We start from the raw sequence: 24,441 nt of genomic DNA, 5'->3' as shown, positions 1-24,441 counted from the left end.
AGCCTTTTTTCATAGGTCACATTCTCTAGACCTTTAATCATTCTTGTCGCTCTTTTCTGGACCCTCTCTAATTTCTCTACATCTTTCTTGAACTGCGGTGCCCAGAACTGGACACAATACTCCGGCTGAGGCCTAACCAGCGCAGCGTAGAGCGAAAGAATGACTTCTCGTGTCTTGTTCACAATACACCTGTTAAGGCATCCCAGAATCATGTTTGGTTTTTTTGCAACACCATCACACTGTTTACTCATATTTAGGTTGTGGTCCACTATAACCCCTAGATCCCTTTCCGCTAGCGTGCAATGGTACAGCAATGTCCAGTGAAAATGAGGGAATTTATTAAATATTAGCCGCTTTAAAAAAAAATCCAGCAATTGCTTTCAATTTTCCATGTGATCGACAATCTGAGCACTCTGTGGGGTCCTTAATTCTTTTGGAACATCATCTAACTGCAACAATTATCAAGTAAAATTTTACTTTAGTAATAGCTGTTAATATTAATTCCAACTGTGCAAGAAATGAAGAGCAACCCCTACCTAAGTGCATTCTGATGCAATTTAATATCCCACTGCTCAACATTTAGGGTTTGAAACAAACTGCACTCAATCAAACACTACCTTATATTATCATCTAGGGGAAAAAGTAGGTTTGAAATTATATTTTCCGATGAGCGAAACTGAGGTTCCCCGCCCCCATTTCAGTATTTGCTAGGAACAACAACTTTATAGGGGAAAAGTGTGTCCAAGTTCAGCTGACCTTACAGGAAAATGGCACGGTTCTCCATGCTGTCAACTCCATACATCTGAAAATGAATCAAGCCACAAAACCTCATGAGTGGCTTGAGCAGCATGAAATTTTTAAACTAGCTTTTTAAAAATATTTGTATATTTGTGTTTGCTTTCTGGATTTTGATCCTTTAGATCACCCTCAGATCATGTTTTCGAGCTTTTCTCCTTAATGCCAAGAATACTGTTTTCCATGTAAGCTGAGGTGCTCATGAAATCAGAGGGTACCAGGATGCTGGGTTTTAAAGAGAATCAGAGAGTTGGAAGAGACCTCAAGAGGTCATGGAGTGCAACCCCCTGCTGAAAGCATGACCAATCCCAACTAAATCATCGCAGCCATAGCTTTGTCCAGATGGGAATTAAACACCTCTAGGGAAGGAGATTCTACCACCTTCCTAGATAACCCATCCCAAAGCTTCACCACTCTCCTAGTGAAATAGTTTTTCCTAATATCCAACCTCGACATCCCCACTGCAACTTGAAACCACTGCTCCTTGTTCTGTCAGCCAGCACTTAACCCAATAAAGTATCCCTTGCATGACACATACCTGGTGTCGATCCAGTGCAACGGCTGCTAGGGCAAGCACAGAAACATGGACGGAACAGTATTGAACAAACTGGCTTACGTGACACATCAGCTTCCCAAAGACCCAGGTACTGCTTACAAATCATTTTGCTGTTCTGGCAGCTCTCATAAACTATGACAGTTATTGTAACTGGGGACTGAGCTGACAGGCTCATTAGATCCAAATACCAAAAAAACCTGTAGACTAAGTTTAACCTAGTGTGATCATTACAGCTGAATCTGATCTACAGTATTTGTGGATATGTTTACATTATCACCAGAAGCCACGGCCGCACCTACACTAGTGAGATCTTTCGGACTAGCCGAGGTTCTTTTGAAAGATCCTGCAGATCATTTACACACAAAATGCGTTCTTTCAAAAAGAATTTGAAATAATGCAGCCCTTCTTTCAGAGGCCCTCTTCTTCTGTCAGATAAGGAAAAGGGCCTTTTCCCTGAAAGATTATTTTGGAAAAGAGCACATGGAGATGCTTCGTGGGGTCCTTCTCTCACAAGAGCAGTCCTGATGGTGCTGGATTTTTCAATCCCTGGCCTGTTCTTTCAAATGAGAAGGGGACTACGTGGATGCTCTCTTTCAAAAGAACATACAGCTCTTTTGATCTTCTTTTTTGTGTGTGGATGCGCTCTTTCGAAAGAAGTTTTTCCATAAGAGATCTTCCAGAAGAACTTCTTTTGAAGGGTCTCTGCAGTGTAGACGCAGCCCATGAGACAAAGAAAGACTGCACCCTAAGCCCCACTTGAATGTTTGGCACTTCTTGTTCCATCTGAAGCAAACAGGTCTATTCGGGAGACCTTAAATCTGGCATTTCCTCATTCCTGAGAGCTTGACTTTGCAACCTAAATAACATTCTTTAAAATATTTTTGTATCTAATATAAATAAGATAATTACTACCTCCACACTGCAAACCCCACTCAGGATCTCAGAATTTATTTAGCACTGCTTAACAGAAAGGAAAAGGGTTTTTTTCTCAAAAAAGGTACGAATATATATTTCAAAGACATTCATGGAGCATTCCTATCCTTGAACAGGAAGGTGCCATTTTTATCACATATACTTATTTTTCTCACTATAACCATATTAAAATTTACAAAAGAAATCAAAAAGTTAATAGTCTGTCTCATAGTATATTCTATTTATTGTTCTATTTATGGGGAAGCGATCAGGGAAAATAAAAATAACTTGCTGCACCTTAATCAAGTTTTTCTTACCTGCATTAATTAACAGCTTCAGACATTCGTTTGAGTTGTGAAATGCTGCTTCATGGAGTGGCATCCACCCTCTGTTATCAGGAACATCTACACTGTATCCCTGTTTAATCAGTTTCTTTAGCCTTTTGACATTTCCTTCTCTAGCTGCAAGTCCAACACTGGAGCATCTATCTGAATAGGCCTCTGTGAAATCCATCCTTCCACTGCTCACTCTGAGAAGAGAGGGCAAAAAAGTTACTGTTAGTCCAGCAAGTCAATAATTAAAACAGACAGCATATTCTTAAAATCCAAGCCAAGACTGTCAGGACTGCCCAGTTTTATTCATCTATTGGAGACTCCCTTGTTTTGAGTTAATTTTAGGCAGTATTTGCACTATTGCCATCCTGTGAGGTAAGACACTGATTAGCGTTTCAGTGACAGTTAAAGTCTCTCTTCAAACTGTTTTGAAATTTGTACATCTTCACACTACCCCTGGATCATATGTACTTTGCATTTATGGTTGAATGAAAGATACCATTTCCCAAATGCTTTACAAAATTTACAGGGCATACTTCAGATTAACAAGTAAAAACACAATCCTTGGGCCAAAACATACAAACACTTCAATGAGAGGTACACAGACAGACTATTCCACCTATGTGGCTCCCTACAGATTTCAGTCAGGCTCTGCATGAATCTGATTGCAAAATCAAGGCAGCTATCCAAACATGAAATAGATGGTACAGGAAAAATAGGTGTGGAAAAAGCAGGATGGTCAAGCGGTTGAGGTGCTAACCTAAGATTTCAAAGGTGAGTCTTCAATTCCCTGTTCTGCCAAAGACCCCCCATGTGACCTAGGGCAAATCATTTGTTGCTTGCCTTCACTGAGGGGTAAATCAGGCTGCTGTAATTGATGAATCGGGTGTTGATTTAGCCAAGGGTGGGCAGAAGGATTTGGAGGTTTACATGGCTGAGAAGGATAAGGGCTGGGATGTTTGCAGGAGCCAGCCTTCCTGCATTGTCCTTTTCTGCAGGAAGTCAAAATGGTGGAGCATAAACCCTCCAGAAGCCTGTGGGGGAACACTTCAATCTCCCTGAACACTCAGTGGCAGATTTAAGGGTGAAAGTTCTGAAACAAAAAAATTTCAGAAATCAAATGGAGAGAGAAATCTCTGAGCTGCAATTTATTTGCAAATTTGAAACTGGGAGTGGCTCGCAGTTTCTCTGCTCTGGGTGCTGATGTCTCCCCATTAGACTCTGACAAAGGCTCACATCCCCCTGTCTGATCTGATTTGTTTTTTCCTCTTTTGATAAGTACTGTTGATACTGGACCACTTCCACCTTGCTGAATAGACTTTGTCAGCTCTGGCCCTCCCTCCTACTGGGAACCCACTCTTTAAATACCCCTCTGAAACCACCCCCCCCACTCATGCATCTGATGAAGCGGGTCTTTGCCCACGAAAACTTATGCTCCAAAATATCTGTTAGTCTATAAGGTGCCACAAGAATTCTTGTTGTTCTCAATCTTGGACAATGAAACTTTAGTACAGTGGCAGAGAAAAGGCTTTTTGAAAAGGGGGATGGGCAGACCAGACATCTGTGCAATAAATCTATATAAGTGCAGATGGGAGTGTTATTAAAATCAATGTTATTAGCCTCTGAAACAGTCCCTTCCTGTCAGGTAAGCAGGAAGTAGGTGACAGGAAGCGGTAGTCAGCAGCCCTGGAATTTTTATTACATTTCCTTTCCTCTCTGGCCAGAGTGGCAGGCAGACATGTGTATCGCATCTCTGCAGCACACCAACACACCCTGTAGCCATGAGTTTTCAAGATCACAAAAGGGCCCCAGCATGTAGCCATCAGTAGATCTTGGACCTCATCTCAGTTTTGGGGGGAAGAAGCTATCTTCTTCTAGCTCAAAGCCAGCAAAAGAATTACTGATATTTATGCTAAAACATCTCACGGCATAATTCTCAGTGCTGCATAAAGATCAAGCTGAGGCAGAGCTGCCAGCAATGCAAACAAGCGAATGGTCTGTCTGCGACATCTCCCCAGAAATGCCAGTACTTCAGTGAGCTTCACACTATTCTGGTGACAGAGGCAACCTCTTCCCCTCGCAAAGACAACTTGACTCCTCCTTACAGAGTGTTCATCAGTAGGATGATGAAGCACATCCTGATTTGAAAGAGGTGGAGGACAGCGTGGTCCAGTTGACTGTAGAAGCAGAGCCTGAAAGCCAGAAGCTGCTTCTCAACTTGGTGCTCATCCCCTTAACTGAGGAGGTGACTTTGGAGGCAAAGCCAGATCCTGGAGAGGGCGATTCTGGTAAGCATGATTTTTTCCCACTGATAAGAGTATGTTGCAATCATGGGGTGGAGGGTTTATGCTCCTTTCCCTTAGAACAGCTTATTAATGTATATCTAGGGATGGCACGCTGATCCTGTTTAGACAACAAGTTGAAGGTCTTAGACAGGCACTCTTGGATTCTCCTCATAAGATTTTTGGGGAAACCTGACTTGCTCCTGCTTCTGGTAAGACAGCAGTAAGCAACCTGGAAGCATGGTCCCCACAGAGGAATCTTGCAAATTTTCCAGCGTTGCACCCAGACAGAAGAAGCACTCTTTTGTTATCCTCTGTTCTTATTCCAATGCAGCTGATGTCTCATTTAGCACCCTAGAATGCATTAGAAGTTTTGTGAGTCACTACCGATTTTTTGCCTGTGATCTACCCAGTGCAGAGCAAAACGCATGCATCTCCCGGAGGAGCCACTTTAAAAATCCAGGCGCTGCTTTAAGCCCAGTCCCTCCCGCCACACACACACAGGTCCAGGGGGCAATGGGACACTCCCCTGGATCACCTGTGCACCTGGAGTGACTTTTAATGATGTTCAAAAACCAGTAAGAGTCCTGTGGCACATTATAAACTAACATATTTTGGAGCACAAGCCTTCATGGGCAAAGACCCGCTTCCTCAGATGCAACAGATGCGATGACTCATGCATCTGACAAAGCAGGTCTTTGACCAGGAAAGCCTATGCTCCAAAATATCTGTTAGTCTATAAGGTGCCCCAGGACTTCTTGCTGTTTTTAATAATGTTTAAACTCCTGGAGCAGCAGCTTTAAGAATGACTGACTTGTTCCCGCTCTGCAACACACGGAGCAAGGCGCGCTCAAGGGCCCTTCCACTTCTATTAGATATGTATGTTTCAAAACCTCTATGGCCCACTGCCTTGCCTGGCGCCCCAGCACAGAGCTGCACACCGGGGCAGCCAGGTGGCGCTCGCCTAGGGCCAGGGCTTCCCAAGGGCCGGCTCTAGTGCCCGGTCGCGCGGCCGGCCCGCCCCTTGAGGCGCAGGGAGCTGTAGTCCTGCTCAGCCTTAGATGGGCCGCCGCCTCGGCCCGCAACTTCGGCCCCGGGAGCGAGCGCGGTGGGGCGGCCGCCCGCGCGGGAGCAGGGCAGGGCAACGCAACCGCCCGGAGAGGCCCCCGGCACTACAAGCCCCATGGTGCTTTGCCAGGCGGCGCTGTGCCACGCAGCGCTCCGGGCCCCTCTGTCTTTATTCCGGGGAAAACGCAGCAGAGACCGCCAGGGGCGGCTGCCGGCCGGCGGGACGAGAACCATGTGGGTGTTCGGCTACGGCTCCCTCATCTGGAAGGTGGATTTCCCGTACGAGGAAAAGATGGTCGGGTACATCACGGGCTACAGCAGGAGGTTTTGGCAGGGCAGCACCGACCACCGCGGGGTGCCGGGCAAGGTGAGCGCTGGGAGCAGGGAGCGTGTCCTGCCGGTGCCCCGAGCGGGGAGGGAAGCAGGCATCAGCTGCCACCCGGGGCAGGAGAGGCGAAGTGCCGGTGGCACCTGCTATTCCCGCCCCCATCCCTGTTCCAAATATTTAATCTGATGCCGAGGGCCAAGATACTGGCCGCGCTCCCGCCAAAGCAAAGGGCACTGAGCTCGCCCCCCCACTGAGCTTATACAGATCCGACTGCTCAGCCCCCACCCTAGTTTAGGTACCTGCGGCTCTTCAGCTCCCCGCCCTTAGTATCTCCCCTCTCCCGCATCCCTACCCACTTACTCCCACGTGCACACACCCCGCACTCCCCCGCAACAACCACACAGGTCTTCCTCAAACCACCCAACTACACTTACGCAGTTCATTCTCATGCACAAGCCCGTCCCATTCAGACACATAAAGGATCGCCTCCCTCACCTAGGTCCCACCTCCATTTCACTAAACAAATACATGATTTCAAAAACGTCCTAGTTTTAAAATATATCCTGCAGGTAAACACAAAGTAGCTCACTTTACTCTTGCCCTGCCTTCCAACTGCAGTGCATTTAATACCAGTTTCACATATGTAACATTAAAGTCCTCCACCCCACTTCAATACAAAGCACCACCTATTTTATCTCATCATCTTGATCAAAGTTAGCACAAAAGATTATCCAACATTAACTAAAAAAAAAAAAAATCACACTCGTCTGAACATTTTATACCTATTAGTTACTTATAGCTAACGGCTTTGTTAGACACTAACAGAACAAATAATGACCCTATCCCCCACCACACACACTTGATTTTGTGCATTTGTCAGCATTCTGTGCTGTTAGTTTCATCCTTTTCCCCCTACAGTCATTAAGGCCCCGATGTAACAAAAGTTGACTTGACCCTGTATATTCTGTACAAAGCAACACCACAACACACTGAGGATCTGCCTGGACAGGGTGGAGGAGGGGAGCTTGAAACAACTTTCAAGATAAATGCCTTAGGGTTCAATATTGCCAACATCCTTTTGACTTATATGAGACTGTTCTCAGAACCACTCAGCTGTTTCCATGTTTGTGGCCTCATTCAGTTACTGTCCTGCTAAAAAGATCCTTATAGAATCCAAAACAGTAGTTAAAACTCCTTACATTTAAAATGAATGTTTTTAAAAGAATTGTGGAATATATTAAGATAATGCCCTGTTGAAACTGGAATCTTATAAAATTTCTTAATTTCAAAAAATTGAATTGGCAGTATCCCATGGAAGAACGAAGAAGGTCAGGAAGCAGTTTAATAAATATAAAAACTCTCTCTTTTCTTAGTCTTTTGAAATACGAAAGTAAACTTCTGAAAAGTAAAATAGGTTAACTTTTATGGCATAATTCAGAGAAGTAAAGTATTCCTTTATTTGCATAAAACTGCTGAATAACTGCCAGAAACAACTTAAATAGTCATATGCTTAAAAGTAGTTGTCTTCTGCATAGGTAGGCATTTTAAAATATTGGTTCTTATTTTGTATTAGGGAAATCTAGTGCTACTCTTAATAGTTACGGATCAGAAATCCCAAAGCCATACCAGCTGTGTCAGGCTGTTGGAGACACACATGTAGGCCACATCTACATGGACGGCCTCTGTCGATGGAGGTCACTGGCAACAGAGAAACCTCAGGAGTACCTCCATCGACAGATAGCATCTACACGCAAAAGCAGATCAAAAGAGCAAGCCATTCTGTTGACAGAGAGAAGCCGGACTGTCCTGCCTCTCTTGACAGAATGCCTGACAGGAAGATCTGCAAACAGGGCTGTCCAGGGAACTGGAAACCTTCTCTGTCGACAGAAGTGTCTACACAGGCACTCTGTTGATAGTGTTATACCTGATCAGGAACAGAAATAATGCTGCCAACTGAACAGCTGAGTTTTGTTGACAAATCTTCACAGAGTGTTTTAACTATATAGCTGCTCGGTGAACTTTGTCAACAATAGCCCAGTTTTTTCGACAGAGGCTGCCCAGGTAGACACAGGCATAATGTCCAAAGAACTAGTTTCTAAAACTAGAAAACATCCCTATATTTCCAGTACAATACTTAGGTCTTGTCTACACTTAACAGTGCTGCCAACTGGCACAGCTGCACCACTTTTGCTGTTTCTGGCAACAAGGGTGCTTCTCCTGCAGGTGTTGGTACACTTACCTTCTCAAGAGCAATAGCTATGTTGATAATGTGAGTGAGCCATCAATATGAGCATCACACACTTACTGTTACCCTGGAGGAATCTAGGTTCTATATGACTTTAAAACACCAAAATTCAGTAAATTATTTGTTTGTTAATTTTATATTAGTGCCTGGAGGTCCCCATAAGGATCAAGGCCTCACCACCCTCGGTACTGTACAGACAAACTCTTAATACAGTTCTTGCCCCTTGGAGCTTATAGTCTAAAATCACTATCTGCAAATGCCTCAGTACAGATGGGACTCCTCGTGTCTACATGGAACTTCACCGACTTTAGATGCAGTTGCAGGAACAAAGGTATATGTAGGGAAAAGATTAAAAAAGAACAAAACAAAGGAGGAAAAAGGAGAAGACGAGTGATACATGCAGGGTTGAGACAAATACATTTGAAATTGCTCTGCTTATGCAAATTAAGTTTATCTTAAAACAGCATTAGGGATCAATAAAAATTGACCATCAGCACTGGGGCTACATCCACTCTAAAATGATCTTTGGAAAGATTGTCCAGAAAAGATCTTCTGGAAAATCTCTTGAAAGAAAGCATCCACGTGCAAAAAAAAAAAGGGGATCAAAGGAGTGTTCTACTCTTTCAGAAGAGAGTGTCCACACAGCTCTTTTAAAAGAATAGTCCAGGGACTGAAAAATCAGGTGCCCTGAGGGCTGCTCTTTTGAAACAAAGGGTCTGCGGAGCATCTACACGCCTTTTCTTTTGAAGCAAGATTTCAAAGAAGGTGCTCATCCTGAAACGGGAGTGGAAGAACACTTCTGAAAGGAGTGCTGCATTGTTTCTATTTAATTTTGAAACAATGCTTTTTTTGTGTAGACGCTCCGCTGGAAATTTCGAAAAAGCCCCTTTCAGAACACACTTTGAAAGATCTTTGTGTAGATGTGTCCTATTTACATAGGGTTGTAACACCCGAAGATCTCAGAGGAGCATGAAGTCCCACTATGTTGGGTACTGTATAAACATGTGGGGAGAAATTTATTTTAAACTTAAAATATTTCCTTGAACTTCTTTAAGTGCTCACTTAAATTGGGAGTGCCCAGTGGAAGCTTATATTAAGTTTTGTTGTGTTTATATTGATCCTTTCAGTACTTTTTCAAACCTTAAGGAAATATGTTTAATTTGTACACACAACCAAAGTCATGCTTTCTGCTTCAGATTACTGTAATTTCCTTTCATGAGTATTAGGAAGTGACCATTTCAGCAGTGACTGCAAATTTATGATTGTATGAAGCCAATAATGTATTAGGAACTAACTGCTCCTTATACTTCAGAGAATCTTGTTGTCTTGAAGTCATTTTTGTAGCTAAATCATATATATATAAATTCTATATATTTCACACTATAGAATATCTTTTAAGCAATATGTGAGTTCGAAGATGGTAGCAACAGCAAGAATAACCAAAAAGAGTTAATTTCGTTACTTGAACTATATCCTAAATTATAATATTCATCTAGCAAAATAGCCTGGAGAAAATAAATCTCATTTTTGTTAATCTTCAAGGGGAAGTATGAATCTATAAATTGAGAGCTAAAGCAAACTAGAGATCTGAGCGAACTATTTCATTCTGTGTGGGCTTTTAGTTTTATCAACAGACAACAAATTATAAAGAGGAAAGATTATATCTTTGTTAAATAAAACAAATCACAGGATTATGATGTTAATTTCCAAGTGTGAACATCTTTACCAAATTCCTTTGGGCAAGTACATTTTTCAAGCACAGGAAAGAGCATGATTTGGTTTTACTACATTTTGAAATTCTGCATCGCTCTATGTACAAGGGCTATCACCCTTAAACAGAATTCTAAATAGCTCAACAAATGCTAAGGAAACAATAGGTTACAGAAACATCCAGCAAATTAGGGGAATGACATCAATGGAGCTGGATTATGTTATTTACAGCTGCATATGTGGCTCATGATTTAGTTGCTAGAAACACTTTACTGATAATTAACATACTGGACCCCATATATGTAAATGAATCAAATATTAAGTTTCCCTACCTGTGAAAGAAAATGGTAAATGCCAATTTTACTTCATTAAAATGCTTTTCTGTTGCTCATTTAAGATTTTTTTCCCAAGCAGTAACCTCATTTACACTTCATAAGCAACTACAAGATAAAACTGAAGCCTGACTTTGAAAAAGAGCATATCTAGTGAAGATGTAAGAAGAATACTCTTTGAAAAAGCAAATGCTGCATTTGCAAAAAGGGGATGCATAGGTTCATGCAACCATGAATCAGCAGTAATTAATTTATGCAACATTACTATGTCTAAGTCATTAAATACCAAAATAATGATCCCATATTTTACCTCTGAAGAGCTTGACCAGATTGCTAGGACCCTTATCAACCAAGGATGACTATCTGGAATGCCAATAAACAGATCTGCAGGAACTGTCAAGTATAGTCTTTCCTGTATTTGCCAGAAGACCTCTTACGCCTAGTCTACACAGAGAATTTGTACTCATGTAACTATTTCAGTTACAGGTGTAATCCTTTACTGGAGTAGTTATACTGGTGTGGATGCACTTTGTGTTATTAATTTCCCTTTTACTGATATTGGTTTATTCCTCTCCTTATAAGCTATAGCAGTAAAAATGGTTACATCAATGTAACTGTGTCCATGCTATTGGGTTCATACTTCATTAATTATACCAACATAATTAAAGTGCTGAAACTCTTGTGTTTAGCACTCATAATTTTCTTAATGCTCATGCAGCTGAACTGATGTTACCACAGGACGAAATTTTTACAGAAAAGTCCCCCTATAGCAATGCTTGCCTTGCTTGACAGACAAGATCAATTATTTTTAATGTAAAACCACACAGAGAAAGCCCCTTTCCAACATCCTTTACATACTATAAAGCAGCAAAAATAGCACATGCCCAATTTCTTTATTTTGCAGGGCAATGTTAAAGAAATAGCAGCTGTAACTTACTAGGGACTACACTTTGCCCTGATCTACCACGGACGTGCAGATGGGCATGCAAACTGGGTTCTCGTTGGTGTGCACGAAGAGTCCTGTAAAAAGGCTGCAGCAGATTCCCCCCTCTTGTGTTTTCCTACACAAAAAGGAAGTGCCAGGTGTTTCTTAGAGAGGTGTCTCAGACACTCTCTCTCCTATGACTGCTCCTGGGACACAGCAGATTACACAGTGACTCCTAGTTAAGGATGGATTTAGAAACACAATCTAGTCCTAAGTGAGCCGGTGTTTTAAAGAAAAAAGAAACAAGAAAAAATTGTAAAGTCAATCTGGATTACTATTTAACTCTGAATTTCTTTGTTAGTTTGTCAGATTGATAACCACTACAGTCTCTGGTTTGTTATAAAACTGAGCTAATACAAACAATTTCTAGGCTTTACAATTAGTACTGAAGTTTTATCGCTTGCAACCAGAGACCTACTACATAAATGTATCACAGCATCCTGTGAATTACATTATTATTGCTCTAAAGCCACATCTACACTCGCCCCTTCCTTTTGGAAGGGGCATGGTAATGAGTGATGTCAGAATATGCTAATGAGGTGCCACCATGAATATGCAGTGATCATTAGCATAATGGTGGCCACGGTGATTCAAAAGTGCCACGTTCAAATCACGCACCACCTGAGTAGACTTGAGCCTTTCAAAAGGAACCCCCAGTCTTCGAAAGCCCCTTATTCCTATTTGGTTTTAGGAATAAGGGGCCTTCAAAGACTGGGGGGCCTTTCAAAAAGCCCCCATCTACATGGGCGACGCGTGCTTTGAAAGTGGCACTTTTGAATCACCACAGTTGCAATTATGCTAATGAAGTGCTGCATATTCACGGAAGCGCCTCATTAGCATCTTCCAACCTCACTCATTACCATGGCCCTTCTGAAAGGAAAGGGTTAGTGTAGATGTAGAGTTTGTTTTTAACATGCACTAAGCAAGTGCGGCATTAGGAATGTCTGTTATACTGGGTCAGCTTATCATTGGTGTGAACACATTCAAATCCAAGGAATTACACAGGGAACTCGGTCAGTTTGGTCGTATAGTTTGTCTTACTATTTCTGATTTACCCAATGGTTCATATTCTTCCACTCTTATTCATTTTGAATCATGCTGTATCCCCTGAAGTTCTTGTGATTCCTACAAGAGACCTAGGTTCAGTAAAATATTAAAATTTTAGAATATACAGTAAATTTAGCTATTTACTGTCTTACAGTTCCTACACCGGGAAATTTACATCCTGAACTAAAGAATAGGGAGTTTAAAAATATGGAAGGAGTAGGTCAAACTCTCAGCTTTTGAAGATATAGAAAATATGCAGGTTTTGAATTATTCTTGTTTTTAATTTTTGTATAACAGACTACTACCATTTTCTCAATATTTTTAGTTTAAACACAAATACTACATAGTTCAGCATTCTCAGACTGAATAAGCATGTAGAAAAATACATAAAACCTGAACTCAGCTTTGGGACAAGTATGACGCAGAAAAATGAGCGCTCAGACAGAATTTTAACCACAGCAAACCATGTATACAAGTATAGTTTTATTAAAAGAATGAGAAGAAAAGGCAGACACACAGAACTCAGTCTCATAATATTTTGTGTTGTTTCTCCTATTTGTACAACATAATTGTTGGTTAATACACAAAAACCTGTATCAGATACCAGTTACATCTTCAAACAGTGAAAATAAAAATTATATCTAAATACCTCCACTAGCATGTAGAGGTAGAGTGGATAGGTTTCTTCACCTCCAATATCAGGGATGCCAACTCATTAAAAAATACTGACAAAAGAAAATATATAAAAGATATCTTGGTTAAGCATCTCTTTGTTAACTTAGTGGGGCTACCATTCCATATCACTGAAATCAACTGTCCTTCCATGATGATGAATTATTGTTTCGTAGGATTCTTAATGAAAGTCCTCTATCCCTGTGATTTCAGATATAAGTGGTAAAGGAATAAAGGAATTACAGTATGTATTAGTTTCAAAAAAGCTTGAGCTGGAAAATACATAAACTCAGACTAAAATCTAAAAGCAATATGATGAAATCAAGATTTTCATTGTCTTCCTGGCAACAGGAATGAGTTCAAAAGTAAAGAATGCAGAGTTGTAAATCTACACCAACCTTAACTTTATTTTTGTGTTTCTACCACTTCTGCTTAAAGGCTAACGTTTTATGTACCACCAACTAATTCCCATATTGATCCTTAATACATATTACTTCCCCACTCCCAAACACGACGTTACACACATGTGCTAGAGCCCCAATCATCTAGGCTATGTCTACACAAGAGCGATCTTTCAAAAAGAAGTCCTCTCAAAAGAGATCTTCCAAAAGAACTTCTTTCAAAAGACAGCTTCCACACAGCCCCCCACTCTTTTGAAAAAATGGGCCAGGGATCAAAAAATCTGGTGCTATGCGCACTGCTCTTTCATAAAAAGGGCCCACAGAACATCTACACACCTTTTCTTCTGAAAGCAGCTTTCGAAAGAAGGCGCTCTGCCTGAAATGGGAGTGGAAGAACACTTTTGAAAGGAACACTGTGGTTTTTTTTAAATTTAATTTTGAAAGAACACTTTTGTGTATAGACTCTCCGCTGGCTATTTTGAAAGTCCCTTCTTTCAAAAAAATATTTTGAAAGAACTTGCTAGTGTAGATGCAACCCTAAAGGGATAAACTTCCATGAGACTTTTAATCATGGTTCTCTGTACCTTTGTTAAAAATAAAGTTATTTACTGTTCACTTTTACTAATGATTTGGCAAAAAGGCTTGTCACTGAACTAATGTTTCTTTTTATTTTAGCCTGGAAGAGTTGTGACTCTTATTGAGGATCCTGAGGTAAAGACTTCTTCTTTGTATGTTGTTATTTACTCTAAGTATACAGAACATCCTGCATTCAAAATTAAGGCCTCTACGAAGCTGTGTATTTTATCTTTAGTGTGGATAAATAACTGATTATTTTTTTTGCTTTCAAAACATGTTCTTAAAATCTGGATCTTTTATACAAAATTATACATTTAATGGCTTCCAACTGATCTTGTTTACTGAGACTATAAGAAACAAGATGTGTTTTGGCTTTATGATTACAGAAGGCAGAGTTTTAAGTACCTGACTGAATAGCCAAATTAACTGCCTTTGTCTAAACAAATAAGATTTTTGCTACTGTCAGATTAATACAATCCGGAAGCTATTACCAGTTTGAGACAGTGTTCTCATGGAATACAGCCTGTGTGCTTACTGTCCTAATATGTAATGTGGGGGATTATATAAAGAAAGGTTAAGTCACCGTAGATCTTGCTTAATATTCAGCAGTTCATTTTTTAATCAAAGAATTTGTGAATTTAAGCAAAACATCCTGTTTGGAAATAGCTACAGGCCTGACTCTTCTAGTCTTACTCCAGATGGATATGCTAACTCCATGAAAAGTCACAATGAAATCTTTGCAGAGTAAAACATATGGAAGAATGGCAGAATTAGGCCTGGGATTGCCAGGGCTGTCTTCAACAATGCCAATGCCTGTTCCCAGCTGCTAGAGGCCAAAGCTGAAGCCCCATCACCAGGGACCAATGTCTGAGCCTAACCACTGGGAATGAAGCCCTGAGCAGCAGGGTTCAGGTTACTGGCCCCTTGACTGCAGCTGAAACCCTTGGGCTTTAGTCCCCAGATCCGAGGTAGTGGGGCTCAGGCAGGCTTACGGTCTGGTCCCCCCTCCTGGGGATCTAAAAGTAATTTTTGTTGCAAGAAATGAAGTTTGAGAGTCCCTGAAATACAAAAACTAACTTCTTTCTGATTTACTTTTATTATAAAATAGAAAAAAAGTGCTGTTTTTATTGTGGGGAAGATTTTCTGTAAATATCTGTTCTTGTTCCACTGTGACAAGGAAACATGATTTTACATGCAACAGCTCTAAAAGGGCCTAGTCCAGTAGCTTTTGCTTACCATTCTGCTGAAGGACTCTAGTGACTGTCAGTGGGACTACCCACATGAGCTAGGGCGGCAAGACTGTGCTCTTAAATGTTGCAGTGTTAAATTGGTCTCTTTCAGCATGTCTTCACAGCTCACACAATTGGTTTGTATGCATTCAACCCATTTGTGTTAACTGAAAAATGAACCCATATTCATCACTTGATGGTATTCCTTTTTAATGCAAGTTGTCAAGCATGGATCATCTTCAGACTTAAATAGTGTGTGAATTATGAATCTGGGTGCTCTACAGAAAGGATATGGTTCCATCTCTCTCTTCCAGATTTACATTTCTGCCATAAGTCCTTTTTAACAGCCCATTCCTGCAGAATACCGTGTCCCCCCTTGCACTGGTATCAACCAAACTAGATCAGCACAGTACCAGACCTTTAGTTTGGAACAACTACATGTGACATGGAGTTAGAAGCAGCTCTCAGCTGATGCACTGTGCTGTCTTTGTGGTTCACAGTTGAAAAAGAATAGAGCAGAGTACATGTTATTTCCTAAAGAGTTTCTAACACTACATCAGGTGTCATGTGGCTGTCTCCTCTCCTATCATTTGCTTGAAGCAATACATCATCTTGTAATCAAGTAATGTAATAGGACAATAGGGAACAGCCAGCATGGATTTGTAAAGAACAAATCATGTCAAACTAATCTGATAGCTTTCTTTGATAGGATAATGAGCCATTGTGGATAGGGGAAAAGTGGTAGATGTGGTATACCTAGACTTTAGTAAAGCATTTGATACAGTCTCGCATGATATTCTTATCAAAAAACGAGGCAAATACAATTTAGATGAGGCTACTATAAGGTGGGTGCATAACTGGCTGGATAACTGTACCCAGAGAGTAGCTCATAATGGTTCTCAATCCTGCTGGGAAAGTATAACAAGAGGGGTTCCGCAGGGGTCTGTGTTAGGACCGCTTCTGTTCAATATCTTAATCAATGATTTAGATATTGGCATAGAAAGTACGCTTATTAAGTTTGCAAATGATACCAAGCTGGGAGGGGTTGCAACAGCTTTGGAGGATAGGGTCATAATTCAAAATGATCTGGATAAATTGGAGAAATGGTCTGAGGTAAAGAGGATGAAGTTTAATAAGGACAAATACAAAGTGCTCCACTTGGGAAGGAACAATCAGTTTCACACATACAGAATGGGGAGAGACTGTCTAGGTATGACTACAACAGAAAGGGATCTAGGGGTTATAGTGGACCACAACCTAAATATGAGTGTTGCAAAATAAGCAAAAACATGATTCTGGGATGCATTAACAGGTGTGTTCTGAACAAGACACGAGAAGTCATTCTTCCACTCTACTCTGCGCTGGTTAGGCCTCAGCTGGAGTATTGTGTCCAGTTGTGGGCACCGCAGTTCATGAAAGATATGGAGAAATTAGAGAGGGTCCAGAAAAGAGCGACAAGAATGATTAAAGGTCTAGAGAATGTGACCTATGAAGAAAGGCTGAAAGAATTGGGCCTGTTCAGTTTGGAAAAGAGAAGATTGAGGGGAAACATGATAGGGTTTTCAGGTATCTAAAAGGGTGTCATAAGGAAGAGGGAGAAAACTTGTTCTTCTGGGCCTCTGAGGATAGAACAAGAGGCAATGGGCTTAAACTGCAGCAAGGGAGGTTTAGGTTGGACATTAAGAAAGTTCCTGACTGTCAGGATGGTCAAACAGTGGAATAAATTGCCAAGGGAGGTTGGGGAATCTCCATCGCTGGAGATATTTAAGAACAGGTTAGACAGACATCTATCAGGGAATGTTTAGATAGTACTTGGTCCTGCCATTGGCGCAGGGGCTGGACTCGATGGCCTCTCGAGGTCCCTTCCAGTCCTAGTATTCTATGATTCTGTGAAACAACATAAGAAAATGTACTGAAGAGGTACATATTATCCCTCTACAGTAGGGTTCACTCAGAAACCAGTATGCCTAGAGAGCAGGCTGTGGCTCAACTGCCCACCCCACCCCCCCAACCCCAAAGTCTTTGTGTGGCTTTGCTGGGCAATGTCAAAGCCTGGCAGCCAAGTTACACCAGATCCTTTTCTGGGTTTCTCAGTCAGAGAGGGCCCTCTCTCTTCAACAAGTCCAGGTCCAATGGGGAGGAATATCTCAGTCCCCTCCAGAGCCATTTCTACCCTCCCAGTTTCTCCTCAGTTTGGGGTGAAATCACACCATTCTTCCCTCCTAATGGAAGGCTGCTTCATCTCAATTATTCATAGGCAGTGGGGTCTTTCCAGAGCCAAATGATTCCCCTTTGCCAGAGAAGAAAAAGAAGAAGCAGACAATCACAAACTTCAGCTGGGGAAGGGGAGAACAGATCAGGGCACTGTCTTGCATTTTGGGCTTTACTCATAGTCCAAGCCTTCCCCTGTGGTCTCCTGTGTCCCAGAAGACACTGACTGGATTCTTCTCTCCTTCATGCTACCCCTGCTTGACTGCAAGAGTCCCTTTTTAAACAGATTCTCCCTTTGGAGCTGCTCTTTTAGCAGCTTTTAAGGGGAAGTCTTTCTTGGCCCAGTACTCCTCTGTCACTCCCTCACATTAGGAGGGGTCTGTAAACCCACCACATCCTCTATTTTGTAACTCAATTGTTTTCTCTCCCTGGGCATAAAACTTCACATTTATTAATATCAAACTTCCCCCATTCTGCAGCTTCCCCTGCTCTAATTTGTCTGGATCACTCTACACTGTCATCCTATGCATTTGCTGCACCAATTTTGGGGCATTCTAAGAGCTTTCAGTTGAATTTACAAAGAAGTTTCCACATAAGAAAACCTGAATCTGTGCAAGATGTAGCAGTGCATGGGTGTTTATGTTCAGCTGTTCAGAACACCTCCATAAGAATCAAGAATCCTGTATTAAGGTAAACCTGCCGTGTATCATTACTGCTTGAAGCCTGACAGAGGCTTTACCAGAGGCTGTCAATAGATTTAACAATATTAGTCTAGCAAACAACTTATTAATAGTGGATGATTTGCATACACTTTTTTGCAATAGTTATAGAACTCTGGGTCTTGTTTCATGACAGCCAAAGAAGTCTTAGAGTATGAACAAAATCTCAAACGAAGATTTAAGTCAGGAGTTTGCCAAAAACTTCTCTCTCATCTAACAGCTCTGTTAAGCCAATAATAGTTTTGTTCTTATTGACCTGCTAAAGCTACTTGAGCCTTCCAAGATGTGTAAACCCAAAGGCTGCTCCTTTTTCCAATAGGAATTTCCCTCTGACACGATAATGCAGGTTTTGGCTTTAGCACTGCTGCTAGAAACATGACTCCAGGGATGAAGTAAACATGCTTCAGATATGCTGAGTGGATGGGGATTGAGCTGGCATTCAGATTCTTACCTACCTGCCCGATAAGTCAATTATGCAAGAAACATTAGAAAAGCCGAAGCAGTGCTAAATTAGGCAGGGGACACAAAGGGCCCAAATGCAAGATTTTCCACAAACCCAAGTAGGAATCAGTGTACAGAGGAAGAAATAGTAGGACTACATTTTATTAGGCAAAGCAACCTAGGCAAGGGGTCTACAACAACACACTAGTAAATTCTCTCAAACATCCTGCATTTTCATTCATTTTAGAGTTCGGAGGGTGAGGATTCTCAAATGCAATTGAATTTTGGACATAGGGGACGCTAAGCTACTGAGCAGTGGTGGGAGAAGAGGCAGGGAGCTTGAATAAAAAATTCCTTACAAACAACTGGAGGTAGTTTTTGTTTTTTAAGTTATGTATGCTAACCTAGTTGTCACAGTTGAGCTAAGGCGAGATTGGTGTGCAGCCAGCATACATAACGTGATGGAGTTTGAGCAACTTGTCTAAACAGGGCTCATGCCTGACATAAGCTTTCAGTGTTATGCTCCTTTTAAATTATTATTCAATAGGGCAAAATACTTGCACCACTGCCATTTCTCTGAAATGGTAGCTATGAACACAGAGAGGAAAATGTAAGAGTAATCAAACTTCAACTGTTGTTGTAGCTGACAAAACAAGCACAATGCAGTAGTGTCTGTCAATGTGACTTTCTGTACCTTTCTGGTAATCTTCCCCCCCACCCCCCCACACACACACTACAGTACTATGGGATACCATTACATTACACACTCTCACTCTCTCTCATATAAGCAAAGAATGATTGTTTGTTTTTGCTGTATTTGTATTGCTAAACTTTATTTGTGTAATTGTCGGAGTCCAAAAGCAAACCACCAGCTTTTTTTAAACTTGATTTAGATACAACCCTAAGTTGTTTTGAGAATACTACATGTTATAAAGAGACCATCAACTAATTCAACAGTTGATTTGCTTATAATTCAGCACAAATACTTGTGAAACAAAAGAAAAATGAAAAGTGGAGAGGTGGCTTTAATGTAAAAATATGTTTGAGAATGTCTCTTTGTAGCTCATTGAAAATTATTTTAAAAAATGGAAAATAACCAGGGGTAGGAGATCGAGCACTTCCCTCAATACTGACAGACTGCCCTCTTCTTTTGACATCCTGTACCAAACCCTTGAATAATTTTGCCCATAACAGCTGTATTATATGGTATTATAGCAGCAACAAGATTTACATTCTCGTTGTTTCAGCATCAGTATCCACAGCTCAAGAAGAGGCATGCATGTAGACACAAAACAGTAGTTTTGGCTTTAATGACTTGGCATTTTCTGATGAAAAATATTTCCTCAAATTTCTCACTCAGCTCTGACACATGGTTAGTCATCCAGATTCTTAAAGATGTTTTAATGTCATTTCTGCAAACAGTGTTGTTGGGTGCTCTGATATATAGAGTTTAGTTCCAAGGAAAAAAAACAAACTTTAAAATAACCTTTTCTCTATGAATTCTGTATATTGGTAGTACATATAAATTAAAATATGAGTATTTTAAAGGAAGTGTATGAGAATAAAGCAATATCCAAGGTTTTAGGCAAGTAAGCTCAACCTACCTAAATATAATAAAAATTACCTTTAAACCTACCTCTCCAAGGAATTTATTTTTAACCTGTTTTTGTGAAAATTCCTTGTGTACTCCCTCCGCTGATGAGGGGTGGGGAAGGAACAAACTGTAGAAAGTGAATTACCAACAAAATGCATTTTATATTAATTTTATTTCTAGAGTCCTGTCCGTGTTTGGATTTACCTTTCTGGTTGTGTTCTTCGACAGGGTTGTGTATGGGGTGTTGCTTACAGATTGCCTGCAGGACAAGAAGTTGAAGTTAAAGCATACCTCGACTTCAGAGAGAAAGGAGGCTACAGGACTACAACTGTCATTTTCTATCCAAAAGATCCCTCAATAAAACCATTCAATGTATTATTATATATTGGAACTTGTGATAATCCTAACTACCTTGGTCCAGCACCTCTAGAAGACATTGCTGAACAGATTTTTAATGCGGTTGGTCCCAGTGGAAGAAACACAGAGTATTTGTTTGAACTTGCCAATTCCATCAGGAACCTTGTACCAGAAGATGTAGATGAGCATCTCTTCTCTCTAGAGAAACTAGTAAAGGAACTCTTGGAAAGAAATCAAAACCTCAATTGCATATAAAATTATTTCATAGTTTCAAATAAGGTTCGCCTTTCATCTTCAGAGAAATCGTTTCATTGCACAACGGGTATTTGACTTTGGAGGCATGTTTATCTGTACTATGCTATCTTATTGATTTCAATGTTACATTCAAGACTGTAGTTAAGGGTCACTAAAAATTTCATTGTTATAAACTCCTGAAAATATGGTTTTACAAGTGGAGGCAGAAGTGTTTCAGGTTTGAATTTGGTATACAAAATTTGAGCCAAAGGGAGTATTTTTCTTTTTCAAAAGGTGACAAAAATTAACTTTGGCCCTGTTTTGTTTGTTTGTTTTGTGATTTCAGGTTTTAAGTTGCTCTAAAAATAGTTATCTTTAAGCTACCTTTAAGACCAAATCCTGCATTCAGACAAAATTCCCATTGATTAAGGCAGTAGTTCTCTCTGAGTCAAGGCTGCAGGATTAGGTTCTTATTACAGCTAAAAGCTAAGTGTTTTAAATAGCTACTATACAAGCACAATAAATACATGGAAAAACATGTATTGTAGAAAAGGTTCAACTCCATTAGAACTAAGCTATTCTATTGACTTAATAGTTTTACGTTTGGTTTATCACAGTTTGTCATTAGACAGGAGGGCAAACACTTGTGCTATCAAAGGAATTACTCTTTCCCTTGATGCATTAGATTATTCATTGTGTCAAACCCTTAGAAACAAAATTTGGTACATTGACACAAATAAGCCATACCATATTAGTGCCTCATTTCTTCCATTTTAAAATACTGTGGTAAACAAAAATAAACCTGAATTGGTAAAGTAACTGAGGATATGACTTGAATCCACAGTATAGCAAGAATGTTCTGAAACTCCCATCTTTAATCTCTGCCTTCATATGCTACCATAAATCCCACAGAAAAACAAGGGTAGTTTGTAAACTTTTGAGGGCAGAATTGGGCCTAACGTTTGCAACACAAAGGTATAAGGAGTTTCCATCCCAACTATAAATATTCTTGCTTCTCAGAGTTTATTTTCTTTAAGCCTTCAACACAGCATAGTTTTGTATTTTTATAAAAGGACCTCTGAAATGTAATTTTTCACACACAAAAGTGTTTGTATGTTCAATCATCACATGAAAACCTGTCTTATTTTCCGATCAGTAGTAGCACAAATATTACACAAAATGATTTATGTTTGTACAAACAGGTAGACTTTTCCTCTTTTCCTTTGTTTTATATTTGTAGCTGGCCAAAAACTTAAAATCACCAAAATGACCACCACTGGAAAACAAGTTTTAAACTGAATTTTACAAAATGACACTCTGGTCAGGCACCTACTTAAACAGGCTACAGCACACAAAGTAACTTTTCTGGATGTAATTTAACACACGAAGAAGAACCTTTGGATTTAACACCAGAACTGTAATTTTAGTCACCAATCAAAGGACTGCAGATCTAAAAGACACAAGTCTACCTGTTAAATTTTCAAAAGCTACTAGCAATATAAGAACAAAATTAAAAGATAATGCTTGAATTTTATTGTATTATGAGTACATAAGATATCGAATGTGGTGCACCAGTCTAATTGGACGAAAGGGGGATTTGCCATAATACATATATATGATACGAGGACCTATTCTCCCATTAATACTTTGTTATAGTTTATGAGAAATAGATCCTATGTGCTTCAAAAGTCTTTATTCTGCACTATGCTGTACTGATTCAAGACCGGTGTAACAGAGCAGAGAATCAAGCCCAATAAATTCATCTGGATAGTATGGTCAGACTATTCAGACTTCAATAGCTAATGTAAGCCACCTAAGTAAATGACCAGGTTTTCAAAGGCGGTAAGAACATGTATCTCCACTAACTCCAATGGAAGCCTCTAAAAATATCAAATCACTTATGGTGTATGAAGAGGGACTTACGACTTTAGATATCAAAGCTGGAATAATACTGATGTAGGCAAATGTTTTCACTTTGACATTAAATATACTCACAGCGTGTCCACTGGACACTTCTAAGTTCACAGAAATGTTATGGAAACACTACAAAAGAATACCAATTTTTGTTTTAAAAAAAAGGCCAGCATTTCCTTTCTTATGCATACCTGGGCTTTGAATACACAGTTGTAAATTTAAAGCATATATCATATGGCATTGTAAAATGTACACATTTTCATTAGTTTCTCTCTCTTCAGTCAAAGGCTTATTTTTGTTTGTCATGAGATGGTAGGGGAAGTGCATAACCCCCTTGTGAGTTCAAGAACTCCCTAATCATATCAATAATGATACCGTGAAATATTATGTTTATTTAAGCACTAGTACTGTGGCACTGGGACTCTGTATGGCTCTAAGTTTGGTAATTTACTTTTATTCATTTCCAAAATACTGTTAGTTCAATCTTTTTTCCAGATTCATAATAGTTGCAATACCACCTGTAATGATACATTCCATTTTATGCATATAAATTTCAGTATAATAAAATGCATCGTGTATTTATTTGAGAGAGTGTTGGACAGAGATTTTAAGAATCTTTTTCTTGGATTTAAAGAACACAATCCACCACAAGACACATTTTCAAAGTACCTGAATAGTATAAATAAGTTAGTTATGATATTTAATTCCAGTTTTAAAGCATTTTGAGCTCTGTTTATAAAAAGGGCTATCATTAGGTTTATCAAAAACAGAGTCAGATTAGCAACATTAACATATCAGTTAAAGCACTAAAGTTAAAGCTCTACTTTCCCTTTCTGACTGCATCAAGATTCAGTCCAGCTCCCAGCACCATGATGCAAATGAGGGTTCATGAAATTGCAAATGGATGCTCATTTGCATATTCACTACCAACAACAAGCAGTGTAGATGTGGTTCTGCCAGCAACGCCGGCCCCCCCCGGTTGCCAGCCCCTTATCCCTGATTTTTTTTTCCAGGGATATGGGGCTCGTGACGGGGGGGGGGGGGGGGGGTTTGCCAGCACAACCACATCTACACTGCTTGTCGTTGGCTGCAAATATGCAAATGAGCAGCCATTTGCAATTTCATGAACCCTTATTTGCATCATGCTGATTGCAGACAGACTGAATCTAGATGCAGCCTCTGTACGGGAGTTACAAACAATAAATTTAGTATTAAAAGTGTCTTCTTCCCTATGCTTCATGATGGCTCTCAAAACCAGGTGCATTACGTGGAGCTGAATATGCTATCAAATCAGACCACAAGCCATTTTATTTATATCTTTCGTACATAACATGCTTGATTTTTTTTTCCTGTGGTTAGGATTGTCTCATGTGTGTGACAAAATTAGAGGTTCTATTTGTATCCAAAATAGGTTTACATTTAAAAATCAAAACAAAAAACACTACCTCTATGCTACCTCCAAATTTCTTTCCAAAACAATGGCTGAGGTCAGCATAAAAGG

The 24,441-nt window shown here is 40.2% G+C and overlaps 2 protein-coding genes across 8 annotated transcripts in view; one reads left to right on the top strand and one right to left on the bottom strand.

Annotated features, from left to right (window-relative positions):
- Positions 1-24,441, bottom strand: part of ASB3 (ankyrin repeat and SOCS box containing 3) — a 104,313-nt gene that overhangs the window by 71,514 nt on the left and 8,358 nt on the right. For 5 of the 7 annotated variants that reach the window (XM_074989527.1, XM_074989533.1, XM_074989532.1 and 2 more), the window contains exon 3: positions 2,581-2,792. In XM_074989527.1, the coding sequence (XP_074845628.1) occupies positions 2,581-2,776 (196 nt within the window). In that variant the 5' untranslated portion in view covers positions 2,777-2,792. Of the gene's footprint in view, positions 1-2,580; positions 2,793-20,639; positions 20,695-24,441 lie in introns of all 7 variants that reach the window. The other 2 variants (XM_074989531.1, XM_074989530.1) reach the window with 1 other exon arrangement.
- CHAC2 (ChaC glutathione specific gamma-glutamylcyclotransferase 2) lies at positions 4,732-23,434 on the top strand. The gene is made up of 4 exons (XM_074989536.1): positions 4,732-4,883; positions 6,076-6,312; positions 14,341-14,376; positions 20,664-23,434. Exons 2-4 carry the CDS (start codon positions 6,178-6,180, stop codon positions 21,045-21,047), a joined length of 555 nt encoding a protein of 184 aa, XP_074845637.1. The 5' UTR covers positions 4,732-4,883; positions 6,076-6,177; the 3' UTR covers positions 21,048-23,434.

This window comes from Carettochelys insculpta, chromosome 3 (genome assembly GCF_033958435.1).
Source record: "Carettochelys insculpta isolate YL-2023 chromosome 3, ASM3395843v1, whole genome shotgun sequence".
Lineage (NCBI taxonomy): Eukaryota > Metazoa > Chordata > Testudines > Carettochelyidae > Carettochelys > Carettochelys insculpta.
Note: the sequence above shows the minus strand (reverse complement) of the source record. Positions and strands in the feature narration are given on the sequence as shown.

What these genes read in the sequence shown, in the direction of transcription:
- CHAC2 (XM_074989536.1), top strand. Translation starts at nt 6,178, where the DNA reads ATGTGGGTGTTCGGCTACGGCTCCCTCATCTGGAAGGTGGATTTCCCG. An exon ending in ACCGCGGGGTGCCGGGCAAG is followed by an intron (nt 6,313 to 14,340) that starts GTGAGCGCTGGG and finishes TTTTTATTTTAG; the next exon opens with CCTGGAAGAGTTGTGACTCT. An exon ending in CTCTTATTGAGGATCCTGAG is followed by an intron (nt 14,377 to 20,663) that starts GTAAAGACTTCT and finishes GTTCTTCGACAG; the next exon opens with GGTTGTGTATGGGGTGTTGC.